General features: G+C 42.5%; 1 protein-coding gene across 1 annotated transcript in view; it reads left to right on the top strand.

The window, feature by feature from the left end:
* LOC107188303 (protein groucho-like) overlaps nucleotides 1-14,656 on the top strand; it is a 105,838-nt gene that overhangs the window by 56,533 nt on the left and 34,649 nt on the right. Inside the window, exons 6-9 of the mRNA XM_015576577.1 lie at nucleotides 520-582; nucleotides 661-747; nucleotides 991-1,017; nucleotides 2,449-2,811. Of these exons, the coding sequence (XP_015432063.1) occupies nucleotides 520-582; nucleotides 661-747; nucleotides 991-1,017; nucleotides 2,449-2,811 (540 nt within the window). The remainder of the gene's footprint in view (nucleotides 1-519; nucleotides 583-660; nucleotides 748-990; nucleotides 1,018-2,448; nucleotides 2,812-14,656) is intronic.

The raw sequence follows: 14,656 nt of genomic DNA on the forward strand, positions 1-14,656 counted from the left end.
AGAAGCAATTAAAGGCAACGAATTATTGTCTTAGGTGAAATGTAGGTGGCAGTGTAATTTCATAGATTTAGATTCAAGAACCAACTTTTATCTGAATTTTGAGAGTTAAAATATTTAAATGAAAAAATTGTATTGTTTTGCTACGAAAAATCACAACTTTGTCAGTGTTATCGCCAAGCAAGGACCAATTCGTACGTACGTACAAAAACGAATAAAAACTGTGAAGTATACATTTTTATAAACCTTCGTACCGATGAGATATTTCGCCACATGATTTCGTTCATGATATATTTGGACGATCTCGTGAAAGCATATCATGAACGAAATCACGTGGCGAGATATCTCGTCCACCGGTGCGAAGGGGTTAATGCGATTCGAAAAGAGGAAGCCCTTATTGATCCGTAAATTTCTCGGAGCTCCCGTCGGTGACATTTCGAAATTTTCGTTCACCCCCTGTGTCTTTCTCCTTCCTCCACTGCTGTTCTTTCATTAATTGGGCCATTTATCATGGTGTTGCAGACGGAGATCGCCAAGCGGTTGAACGCGATAATCGTCCAGCTACTACCGTTCCTGGCACAAGAGGTGAGTCTTTGACTTTCTGTTTGGCACGTGTGCCGCGCAATCTCGCGATCGAGAGTGACAACGACGCGATAATGATAGCATGGCTTGCAGCATCAGCAGCAGGTGGCCAGTGCCGTAGAGAGGGCGAAGCAAGTCACGACGACCGAGCTAAACGCTATTATTGGGGTGAGCTTCACTATCCACGATTGATTCTATTTCACAAATTTTTCTTTCTCTTCGTTTTCTTATATTTCTCTCAATCGGTTCTGGCAAGCAGTCGACGCTCGATTGTCGATCATGGAACACACAAGTTTTCATCCGTTGAGCGTCACGCGCGGGCTGCTTGTATTTTTCCGAATTTTCATTTTTGTGCCGTGATTGACGTGTATAAGAAGAACCGCGACTAACTATTGCGAAACTCTTTTGCAGCAACAACAGGGTCTACAACAGCTACTGGTGAGTCTTCCTTAACAGACACTTTTGATCTGGATGGTTTGCTAGGTGGAGACAGTATAGGGTTGAGTATTCCCTCCTTATAATTACTCTCTATAATAGGGTGCAACTATAGAGAACAATATTCTGGAATAGTTTGATTGGCTTAGACCTGAGATCGTTGATGAAAGTGAATCTGGAGATGTTTACTGTCAACTGAATTCATAATACAGTAGCGAATGTCTACTAACGACTAAACTCATCATACAGTTGGGATAGCAGTGTGATTATAGGGGGCTTGCTAGAACGAAATATAACGAGGGAATACTGTATTTATGTAAAACATTGTAGTTACGATTGCTGAAAAGTGTTTAGTTATTCAGTTATTTCAAGAAATTTAGTTATTTCAACTTTTAAATTTCACAGTTTAGCCGAAGAATCATAGTGGAGGTCCCGTTATGTATTATATACAAAGAAATTTAACATTGCTTACATTTTCACAATATTTTCAATTCGTAGAAAATATAATTCATTGCGGGCCACCAGTTTTACACCTCCGTGAATAACATATACCAAGGTTAGGGTCATCAAATGTGGGTGCATTTCGGCAGTTCACCCTTTTTTCCACAGTTGATCAACGTAACTCGAAAGAAACAATTTACAATATATTTACTCATGCACTACTGTCCAGTATGATCTTAAAATTACAAAGAAAACTAAAACCTCAAATTTTAAGTTCCACATCTTCGACTGGTCAGTAGTAAACAATATGTACACTGAAGTGCAAACTCAGCTTCCGCTAGGGGAAAAATTAACGTACGGAGGAATAAAATAAATTCTGTATTCATTGCAAATCTGCAATAACTCGAATAGTTAAATGCTAATACTACTAAAAGAGCATTTCTCTTCGTCTTAAAGAAAAGGAGTAACACTCAGGTTTATTAAGGGGTCATGCTCAGTCAGGAGGCCAAAAAAGATTCTCAAAAACTATAAGACCTTTTTCAAAAAATGTGTTTGTGTTACAAAGATTGCAGTTTCTAGATTATAAGGTAATATTTCATTTAAAAATAAATGGTGAGCGATTTCCCGTATGTCTTTTCACAAAAAGTGGTCTGCCGTGATTAAATCTGCGTTTAAATTTCCAAGTCAAGTTTACACTTATATAAAAAGTTCATTTCTTAACGCCTGTAACTCTGTCATTTTTAATCGAATTACCTTGAAACATGCACAGAATATTCTGAAGATGTACTTAAAAAGAAAATGTAGAAAGTGAAAAATCGATCTAAGTCTGACTCTACAAGGCATGTGGTTAATTTGATATAAATTCCAATAATTCCCCAAGTGAAAGAAGGACCTTGTACATTACTTTTTCCCCTACCGGAAGTTGAGTTTGCTCGTGAGGGTATAACAAAAAAAAAAACGGGATGATCACACGTCGATTGGCCGATGTTACAGCAACAGATACACGCGCAGCAGTTGCCCCACGGCGCGGTGGTCGGCGGTCTTCCGCCGGCCGGGCTGTTGGGGTTCGCAGGTGCTGCGGCTGCGGCCGCGGCGGCTGTGGTACCGCCGCATCTCGCCCCACCGCCGCACTCGGCGGCAGCCGCAGCCGCGGCCCAGGCGCAGGCGCAGGCGCTCCTGAAGCCGTCGGACCTGCAACAGCATCGTACCGCCGCGGAGACGCCCGAGGACCGTAAGCCGATCCCGCTCACCGACGACCGACTCAGGCGATCCGTTTCACCGCCGGAGAAATTCCGCAGCCGCACCCCCGACCTCGAGAGCGATCCCAAGAGGCGGAAGGAGGAGAAGCTCGGACACGTGAGTTTAATCCTTTGGTGTTTCACAGCCTTTCTCTACCTATACGTACACACCAACCACCCCATCCCCACCTCCTTCGAACCGTGCGCACGCCTGACGGCGGTGGCCGCTTTTGTTTTTGCGGGGTGGGCGATCGCGCGAGCGCGCGGCGCACCACCGCCTTCGACCCACCTGTTACGCGCCATTTAAGAATCCCTCCGAGAAGAATACCGTGCGCGTTAATCCTGTCGTCGCGGACACGGGGACTGAATGGTCGCCCGTTGATTGGTCCTTTTGGGGGGATAGTTATATGGGGTTGAACGGAAAGTTTTTGCGTGCTTTGCGAAATTGTCTCACTGTAATGTTCGGTTGCATTATTCGTCGGTAGTTCTGCTTTTGTTTTCATTATCTTAGGGTCTGCCCACGTAGGTACTCGCAATTGGATTTGGAGTTTTCTGGTTCGGATCTTGTTAGAGGAATTATCCAGAGATATAGATCTAGATTACATCTAATGTGGATTTTTGTTCAGAATGGTATTTTGGAATGTAATTCGGGAAGAAAAGGAAAATCCTTGTCAATTTGTCAAACGAACCTTTTCTTGTCAACCAAAAAGCTTTGGCAGAGGTTGTTTTCGAAGAGTCGATCAATTTTCATTTGAGAATAAATCAGAATAAGTTGGTCTTCATGGTATAGGTTACACCATATTGTAAGTCTCGTTTCTGATTACTAGAATCTGTTGTTAGCAGAAAAACCGAAGCATTTGACAAGGGTCATTTGTGTCATGACTAGACTGTGGATGTTTATGCATTTATAGGAAATTTTATAATGCAACACTCTTAAAAAAAATTTAGTGACATTTATATATTATTTTAAATATAATACAAACATCGAGTACAGAAAATAAACTTCTATTTCATTTTTATATATATAAATTAGTGTCTAAATTTGTGAATTTGTATAAACATCCTTAGTCTTGTCATGAATCGTATGTAACAATAAAAAAAAGCGCAAAAGCTTTCCGTTTGTAAATTCCGAAAGATTTTGCGCATAAGGGGTCGAAGATGTTTTCGAAGGCGATCAGATGTTTTGTCAGAAATTAGTGTGCGTTTTTATTGAGGACACTCGAGGTGTTCTCTTCCTACCTTTTAATGAATGAACGGGGTTCACTATATGTTTTCTTTTTATGTTGAATAGTGGAGGTTCAGCCTTCATCCCTAGATGACTGTGACTGATCAGTAGACTGCAGATGCTTCTACGAATGTGTAGATCTTCATGGAGTAATTGATCCAGAAACTGGAATCGAACAGAAATTTTGTTTACTCTGTTAAAATATTCTATCAATAAATACAAGATAAACTGAAAAAAAAACACTTCGTTCTGGTTTATTCAACATTTTGCTCTACCACGGTTCAGACAATCGTGTTATACCGTAAAAAAAAAAAAACTGCCGCCTATTGATCATGCACACGTTTCACAAACGCCCACCTTTGTCAATTAGAGACAGTGAACAAGGAACAAATATTACCCTATTGGTTTATATGGTAATAGTAAATAATCGACAAAAAAACCCCGAAATATTATATTTCAGATATTAATAATAATACTATCAATATATATGGGGCGCGTGGTAATATTTTATTCTTTCGTTCTCTGTGACGATTAGTTTCGCACTTTCGATCGAACCAATAATAAATTTCTTTATGAATTGTATTTCTGAACGGGGTCCCCTCGGTTAATAATGTTTCGCGAACTTTACAAACACGACTTTTATCGGATATGAAACGATCAGAGTATAAATAATCCATGGAAAGGATCTCTGTAGACGGGCACGAATTTCCCCGCCCTTCGAAGAAGCGAATGGGCATAATAAAACCGGCAATATGGTTCTCGGAGTAAGATGACGGGGACATCGTTGTACATCGTCGGAGAAGTCCACTTTCGTACGAACACATCAAAACCCGTCGATGCATCTGAAAGCGGCACGGGGTCAAAGTTGAAGCGAAATAAAACTGGAGTCGCTCGTATTACGCGACCGGTTGCAACGCGGTATCGTCGGAATGTTTTCCCCTCCTCCCATCCCGCCGGAGCAGGAACGATAAAACTCCGAAAACGTTCGGTGACGGACGGCTTCGAAAATCGAAAAACGGGGTCGTCTCGGAAAAACGGGGAATTCTTGATAAAAAGTCGGTCATCCGACGAAATACACCGCGCTTCCACTCGTTTCGTAGAAGTAAAAGCTTTCCACCTATCGACATACCCTATACATATATGAGATCGTACGAACAAGAATAAAATTATTTCTTCTTCGTTTATACCTTGTAAGCTTTTTCCATTGTGTGAATAATTAACACTTAAAGGGCGACGATTATTATCGGACTGCTGAAGTTTTTGGAAATACAGATTATTATGACATTTCTACATTTACAGAATTTTACCAAATCCTTATCTACTAGTACAAACTATCAAATCAGAGCGTTCCAGATAAACTGCCCCCTATCTTAATCAACCTACCCCCCTTCATTATAATTCAAAGATAATTCATTTCTCTACAAATAGAAGTCAAGACCATTCAAATCTCTACAAATAGAATTCAAGACAATTCAAATCTATACAAACAGAATTCAAGACAATTCAAATCTATACAAATAGAATTCAAGATAATTAATTTCTCTAGAAATAGAATTCAAGATAATTCAAATCTATACAAATATAATTCAAGACAATTCAAACCTATACAAACAGAATTCAAGACAATTCAAATCTATATAAACAGAATTCAAGACAATTCCAATATATACAATTAGAATTCAAGACAATTCAAATCTATACAAACAGAATTCAAGATAATTCATTTCTCTACAGATAAAATTCAAGACAATTCAAATCTATACAAACAGAATGCAGCACGATCAACTGTACCCGATGAAAATCGCTTAATTACAGAAAACACTTTCCCACCCTGAAAAACAGAAAAGTACGCGACGGAACTTTTCGTAGTAGCTGATAGAAAGGCGACAAACGGTTAAAGTGCATCGGTCGTCAGCCAGCCCCCGGAGGGGGTGGAAGCACGACGGTCGTCCTCCTCGTAGTTTCTCCTTTCGCCCGTGGCTCCGTGAAATATCCATGAAAACACGCTCCTTTGTCAGGATCGCGAGGACAAAGTGTGCGCGCGCTCGGCCTCCGCCCCGACGGGTACGCGCGAGGAGGAGGAGGAGGACGCGTAATTAAAAACCGTGAAAACAGGCGAATTGCGGGGCCGCCGCGTCGCTTCGTCCGCGTGCTCTCGCTAAATTGGATTATTTTTCTCAGGCTTGTTCCTCCTCCTGTTCCGCCACTTTCAACCCCCTCCCTCAAATCCCTCTTCCACCTTCCAGCCCCGCGAGCCACGGGCTACCAGGCGGACGATTAAAGGACTCCTCCGGTGCTCTCGCGAAACCGTGTCGGTGTTCCTGCACCTTTTTCTCTCGCCCAGGCGTGTCCTTTTCCCACCTGAAAGTGACGCGTCGCATAATACTAGCAACGGGGACGTGACCCCCGACGAAAAGCGCAACCGAAATCGTCGGTCGAGGCACCCCCCCCCTCCTGTTTTCTACCAAGGGCAGGGGGGATTTCAGAGGTAGGGAAATTAAAGGGGCTTTTCCGTGGTCGGCTTGGCCCGGGGATTAACGGGCCGCGGCAGGATTCTTCAAATTTTGACGGGACCGGAATGTAAATGGTTATTTATGCTACCCGTGACCCGTGGTAATTAGGGTGTTGGGTCGCGTTGAATGGACGATACCTCGTGACCAGGGCTCAGGGACGGGGGTGTATATAAACGAAGGTGGGTAAATGGAACAACACTCGGGAACAGTATACTGTGGATAATGTTCGTGAATTGCTTCGTGTTTTGGTGACTGGTGTATTGGTGCGATTGGAAATTGAATCTCTGGGTTGGTTGTGGAGAATTGTGTTTGGTGTGCAATGTTATTAGTGCTTCAGTTTTTGTAAACAAATGGATTGGCACAATTTTCTGTTTCTTAGAAGAAGTTCTGTTTCCTAGAGACTCTACTATGAAATTCTTATGGGAGATGGTCCTCTATACTTAAAAATCCACCTGAGACAATCCTACGGATACGTTTTTGAATTATCGCCCGATGAATATTTTGGTAATTTTTTAAAAAGACGACCAGACGTTTTTGGCCATATCTCGCGTTATAGTTGACAGATTTGATCGCGACGACTCTTAAGTTAAAGGTAATTAAATTACATACAATTCTCTCCTATATTGTTTTCCAATCAGATCTATAGCTTTAGTTTTAAATCAATACTTCTCCTTAAGCTTGTAATTTCAAACTAAATGGCCGGGATAATTTGGTTTTAAATTAATATTTCTCCGCAAACTTGTAATTTTAAACTGTTAACAATCAGGTCTTCGCATCCTCAGTAGAAAGGATTGGAGTATCTCGGTCCTGAATTCGTCCCATTCGAATCTATAGTATTTGACAGCAATCATACAATTCATGACTGTATTCCACTTTAATTCCATTTCTACAAAAAGATCATATCCCAAAACTTGCACCTCCATTCGGGTACCTTTTTTCTCTACAACCTTCTAAACTGAATCTCGCCACAAGCCACCGCATCCTTCAGCCTGGTTTACCAGCGAAACGTTGAAATTGTCCCCGAGTCGGTCGAGTGGATACACGTAGCTACCTACCTGTCGTGAATTGTTACGATTCGAAAAGTCGTAACCAGGAACCCTAATCGTAAGTCATGCTCGTGTGATTCTTCTCGTCCTCTGGACTCCCACCACTTTCTCGTTCGTGTTTTCCACTCCCCATTCCCTCGTCTTCGTATTCCTCGACCGTCTTTTTCTATCTGCTCGCCGGAGGGAGCTAACGACGCGTCGTTTACACGGCCAATCCCTCGAAGCCCAAGGGTGCATAGAAGTTTGTTTGAAGTTGAGGCACTGACCGGGACTCCTCCGTCATCAACTCCATTTACCGACGCTGGTGCAGGAATGTATGACCAAGCGCGATCGACCGACGACGGTCTTGCCTCATCCCGTGCACACTGTCCGGCAGTGATTTTTGTTACGAAGAACCAATTGAGATTTTCCTCGATCAAAATTCTTATTTACACTGCGGATTTTACACATTTATCGCATACACGATTGATTGAAATTCTCTTAGAACATTGAAAAGTTCAATAAATTCCGACGAGGTCTACATACTACTTGAAACTTGATGGAATTTTTAATAAGATATATATGATTCCGTTTGACCTAGTTTTGTGAAAATTACTTTATAAAAATCTGTGTTCGCATAAACTTCCTGCGGTCTAGTTATAATAACTTGTTGATCACGTTCCTGGATATTTTTACTACGCCCAATCATCCTGTAAGTAGACTACAGAGTTTCTGTATTTATACGGTAGAAAAAGTAAACATAGATTCGTAAAGATTATCGAAGAAAAATTATTAAATTGATTTTTCACCAAATCAAGCACCATTAGTCATTCTAAAATTATATAAAACATTTTTTGTCAATATTTTTCCGATACAAACAATATGTTTGCTTACGGTAAATAACGAACTATTAGTCACAGTAATACCGTGTTTCTAAGATTTCGATGTTATTTGAAGAAATTCCGTACCACCGATCTTAAAAAAATGTTCCAGATATTGTCAGTTCTGGAACACGCGAGAAACGTTGTATTTCGTGCTGGAAACTGGCTCCACACGCACGTCGTCAGAATTCGGGATTTGTTCCGTCGACGTCGGGGGATATCCTCGCTTTCGTTCCGACGGAAACGTCACGTCGAACTGTCGTCGGTGTGTGATTCACCAGTCTTGGAAATGAAAATGTGCGATGTCGCCGGCGATATAATAATTGCGTCACAGTTTACAAAATTAAAATCTTTTTTCATAATGTACATACAGCCCCCCCCCCTCCTCAAGTGTCGTTACTTTTACCTTCTCGCAGGGGTGGTATCGATTGTAGCTGAACGTGCAATCAATTTCTTAGAAGCTCGCGTGACACGACGGATTTGCCTTTGAAACCACGAAAAGGCCTTTCACCCATTTCCTGCAGAGTTCACCCACCGAGAACCCTGTTAATCTTTGCTTTGATATTCTATTTGAAGAGTGGAAAAAAGAAAGTCGATTAGAGGAGTTTGAAGTTTTAATACTTTAAGACTTTTTCTTCTTTTATGGAAATGGTATGGTTTGCGGCTAACGTTCTGGAAGGGTGTTCTAATCGTGGTCTCTACTTTGAACTCCTTTGAAGTAGTCGTCCGATGAAATTATACAGCTCGTCTGTCTTCTTTGCCGTACAGGAATCTATTCTTCTATTATTTATTGATTCTTGTGGTCCCTTACATTGTGTGGCTGACAAAAATTTTGTCTTGCCGTAACATACGAGGCCATTAAATCCTTTAAATCTTTATTAACACTAGAAGTACCTAGCTAGTCAAAATGACTTGTCAATACACTCTTACAACGACGATTAAAATGTTATGACAATACATTTTCTCAGATGTTTTGCACTTTTATTACAATATGAAAGTGAAGAAGTTAGTCAATTTCTAAATTTCTAAATTTCCAACTGTTTTTCACGTTTAAATGTCTGTTTTTATCGTCGGTAGTTCTAGTGTTAAAGTATACATTTCAGCATGCTATAAATTCATAAACGCCACAGTTTATGTTTCAGATGTACTAATTCACTGTTATTTCAATTAGAATGAGAATATAGTTTAATTTCAAACTATCCAAACGATCTTTTTCTTATCAGATAAACGTCAAACAAATAACTTTTTGCTATAATAAGAAAATATTGAAACGAACGAGCTTACACTCGTTGCTGTCACGAACCATCCACGCACTCTTAACAGTCAAACAACATCCACGTTGATAAATATTTCTACCCTCGTTTCGCCCGGCGGCGAAAAGTTTTAACGTTCAAACTTGCCGCGCCTGGCCCCGTAGCTCAGACCTTTGTCCCCCCGGCGAGCCATGATTTTGAGCGGTGTCCTCAAGACAATGGTGTGTAATTCACATATCTCTTGCATTCATGCCGCGTCACAACGCTGCGTGCTTTACTGTTCGAAATTAACGTACCCAGTTCCCTGCTCAGAATTCCACTTGTACACCGTATGCTTACACGAACAACCGACCGGCTCTCGCGTTCGCATCCAAACGCGAACTTCGCAGCTCCACGAATTATTTCGTCGAAATTTTCCACGAACAACTTGCGTGCGATCCTACTTCCGTCTCGTGAATCGTTTGGTTCTTCAAAGGATGCGTCGGACATATCTTGAAAATAGTACGAAGTCAGTAAAGAATAAAAAATAAAAATTATCAGGGCTTTTTTAATGCGAATAGTGTAGGATTATAAGAAACCACAAATAATGCTGGAAAAAAACATTTATGAAGTAAAAGATACTTTTGTAGAAGTAAAAATAAGACTCTAATTATCGTTTGTTTCGAGGAAGTTATATAATTAATTTGTGATGTGACATTTCTTTCGGCAAAAGATATGTCAGGAAATTAATGGAATTTCGTTTGGATTTAATAACCAAGTCAAGAGAATTGATATGAATAGAATATATATTTAAATTCATAAAATAAAATATGAAAGTTTAAAAATGTTTGAAGTTTGTATTTTTATACTGAAATTTAATTAATATTATTATCGAATATAATTTCTTTCAATCAATCTATCGCACATTTCAATTTAAAAAGTCACCATTAACAATAGTCATGTAAAAAATCATGTTCTGTTCGAAACAATCTGATAGACCTGACTTAGCTACAGCGATAAAAGAACAAAATTATAAAATATCAACCCAAGAAAAAACGATCTCGGTTGTTGTTCGCGTAATTCTTACAAGCGGAACGTCGATAGTCGATCCCTGTAAAAATCCCCCTTTGATATGCAAGCCCAATAAACTGCTAGGATAATGATGGTCGTGTATCGAACCACCGGCCTTAACTCGCTCATCCCCATTTTCGACCACAGGCATTTTGAACGAGGACCACCGCCGCGCGCTCGTCAATGAAATCACCGGCGGTCACTCGCACACGACCGAAAGTCACAGAATTCGGTCCCTGACGTCTGTGACGTGCTACACATGTCCCTTGAACATGGTACTTTTCACTCTAGGGTGTTCAAATAGCCCCGCAGAAATTCGAAATACTTCTATTTTCGAAAAATGTTCATTTAAAGACGGAAGAACAAGATGGGCTTTATCTAACGTGATGTATGTACATATTAGGTGCACCAATGATTGATCTACTATTTCTGTTTTATTGTGACAAAATATATTCTACGTTAACACTTGTAATAGCCTATAAGTTTTCTGGGTACCGTCCATAAATACGTGGAAAAATACGCGATTTTCGAGGTATCTGTTAAAATTAACATATTTCTCTTAGAAATCGAGATTTTTAGGGAAATATTATAAAAAATTAAGTATCATTACGTCTGTTTAAATTTTATTACAAATGGAAAGCCGTTATGGGTACTCAAGATATTCTTCCGAAAAATCACAAAGCAGATATATCGACTCTAAGGTATTACAAGCCTTGTAGTACAAGGGTTAAAAGTATTATATCTCGTCGATCTTTCGTTGGGTAACAATGATGTAGCGTGTGAGGATGTATTAGTACATACAAACTGATATAGAATACTCATATTGTCAAGAACTAGTGGATTACCTAATTAACGTCGAAGGGAAATAATTTTGTGCGTTAACACATTGACTGCCAGATAACATTGCAAGATGGCTGGATTATTTAAATACCATTAGAAAACCAGTAATATCTACAACGCCAATCTCGTTCTAAATACCTTCCAGCGATATTTCCACGGAATATTTATCGCACATCGCGACCCCCTTCCAGCACGCCATATCCCACCGATCCTCCCCCAAAAGTAGCCTCCTCTTTCGCCCGGCTAATTAATTCCTCTCCGCGGAACGACTCGATTACCACCTTAGGAACGTTAACACGAATACACCCCCCGTATCCAACCAGTAGATAGAGGAGTGGTGGTAACAAAGTCACGGAACCAGTTCCAGCTCGGGAAACACGGGTAGCAAACGAAATTCAAGAGATTCCACGCCCGAAGGAACCCAGCTCTGTTCTCACGGGACCTCGTGCGCGTATTCTCTTTATCCCCGTGTCTGCCCCGAAGTCACCCACGGTCGAGGCGTTATTACGAACGCGTCAAACTGTAAAACGGATCGGGATTTTTATTCTCGTCGCGGCCAGGGATCCACAACTCCGTGAACGACACCCGGTGTCACGGAGGCGGTTAGACGTTGGGGGTAATCTGACCCCCAACCATCTTGCCTCTGGTGTTGGTGTTCCTTGATACCCACCACCTACGACCCTGTGCCTACCAATCCGTGTCTTCTCTAGGTGTGTATTTCCCGTCTTTCGTCGTGTACCAACCCTCCACCCTCCCTGGGTAACAGGGGCGCAGCGTTGCTCCTTTGATTAATGCTTTCCTGCGCGAGCCGAAGAACCGACTGGTAGGTGGGCTGAGGGTGGTGGGCCAGAGAAACGGCTGAGAACTACGACTAATCCTCTCAGGCACCGTAGAGGGGGGATAGAGTAGGTGGTGAGCCCAGAGAAGGAAAGAGGGACTTGAATAGCATGCTCCAAGAGCCTAGCTGGTGGACACGCGAGAACTCATTTCCGGTTATACCTACCTACCATCCCCCATTCCCCTGTTCCTTCCTCTCTCGCTTCGTCCCTCTTTGGTTGCGCAATTCTACCAGGCCGTGTCTCCTACGGCCGGTTGCTAATACACGGCGGTGGCGTAGGAACGTTACCCACCGAGAGGAACACGCTTAAGCTTCGCTCATAGACTCTTGTGAATTGCACGCGACCATCCGTGACACGCTGTCTCCTAACCAACGTGTGCACGCGCGCGTGCGTTAACGGGCCCCGGGTATTCCGTGGACAGAGGTGGCTGGAGCACGTTAAATCAGAAATCTTGCGGAACACAGGACGCCGTGCGGTTAAAAGCCGACACCCTCCTACACCCCTCGTATCGATTGCGGGGGACTTCATTGCCTGGGTAATTTCGGGGATGTGTTGCCCGGTTAAACGGATCGATTCGATGTGCACGCCGGTGGATCGCTGTTCGGGAGGGATTCCGATGTTGGCGAGGAATGCTTGTGAGGGGTTGTTAAACGGTAACTGGCGTCGTTTCTGTTTTTCGCGCGTAAACTGTGCGCGGAGTTTTAGGGATTTGTCTTGAGTAATTTCACGTCGTCGAACTTATGTTTGTTTCTTATATAAGATGAATAATGTGTACAAGGCGCCCAAAAAATAAGAGAAAAATATTGAATAAGATTTTGTCATTCTCGACTTTGTTTTCGAGAAAATCGCCTTGTATTTGTTTCTTATACGGGATAAATAATATATACAAGAACCAAAAAAATAAGAATTAAATATTGAATAAGTTTTGGTCATCCTAGGTATTGTTTTCGAGAAAATTGAATAGTTTCACGTCGTTGAGCTTATATTTGTTTCTTATACGGGCTGAATAATATGTGCAAGAAGCCCAAAAAATAAGAAGAAAATATTGAATAAGATTTTGTCATTCTCGACTTTGTTTTCGAGAAAATCGCCTTACATTTGTTTCTTCTACGGGCTGAATAATATGTACAAGAAGGTGAAAAAATAAGAAAAAAATATTAAATACGATTTTTTACATACCCATTGTTAATACCGTTCGTTAACGAGACGGGCAGCGGACCGTGCCACGTCAGAAAAATCGTCCACGGTGTTCGATTCATCAAAAGCATCGTCATAATCGACGCTACGATATCGGTGTGGGGGAGGGGGTGAAGACCGTTCCATTTTCCCTAACGAACATTCGTATCCCCGTGTCGTAGAGAAACCGAAGTCGATTCCACGGTCTACCCGCGGAAGGTTAACGAGCGCTATCCTCGGGACACAGAGAAAAAAAGAACGAAAGAAAAAGAAAAAAAACACACGATCTAAGGACGCCCGAAATACTTTGTCCCCGGGGCTGACCACAGAGGCCCACCAGGACGTCTATATGTATATGTAGACGCGTAGATTCGTTCGGTCGGTGGATCCAAGGGAGCCAAAGGGGTGATGGAGGAGGAGGAGGAGGAGGAGGAAGGCAACGACGATGAAAGCGTGCTGGTGGTAGTAAGAGCCAGATGGGTGGAGGGTAAAAGAGGAGCTGGAGGGAGTATAAGGGGGGAGGGATGGGAAGGGTAGGGTGGTTGAATTTTTCATCTGACCACGTCGAACCAATTAAAGCGGACCGCGGTACCCACCTCCGCCACCATCCCCGACCTCTCTTCCACTTTTTTCGTTCTCTCTTTATTTCCGCCCCGCGTGCCTGGCCTTTATCCATTCCATCTCGCTCCTCTTCCTCTCCTCCGTTCGTTCTCGCTCTTTCACCCTCTTTCTCTATCCACCTACCATGTCTTCTCTTGCTCCGATCCACAGGTACTCTCTCGCTCGTGACCAGGCCTCGACCATCCCCTCGGCATCGGACTACTCCTCATCCTCGATATCCGCATACTGCTCCTCTCTTCTTCGCTCTCCCTTGCCGCTTCTCCCTCCCTCCCCTTCTATCCTCGTGTTCCCTCGTCTTCGTCGGTTCAGCCCGGTCTCTCGTTCACCCCGGTCGACTCGTTGGATTTTTTTCGCGTCACGAGGCGGTGTAATTTATTTGGCCGAGCTAGGTACCCGCGGAGCTGCCCGAGGAAGGGTGACGCGCGATGGTCTGGAGGGGGAGAGGGACGGAGGAATAGGTGGCGGAGGTTGAGGCGGCGACGTAGGTGGAGGTGACGCGGCTAGAATGAGAGTCCAAGGGACGGGGAGGGGGGGGGGGGG

This window comes from Dufourea novaeangliae, unplaced genomic scaffold, assembly GCF_001272555.1.
Source record: "Dufourea novaeangliae isolate 0120121106 unplaced genomic scaffold, ASM127255v1 scaffold118, whole genome shotgun sequence".
Taxonomy (NCBI): Eukaryota; Metazoa; Arthropoda; class Insecta; order Hymenoptera; family Halictidae; genus Dufourea; species Dufourea novaeangliae.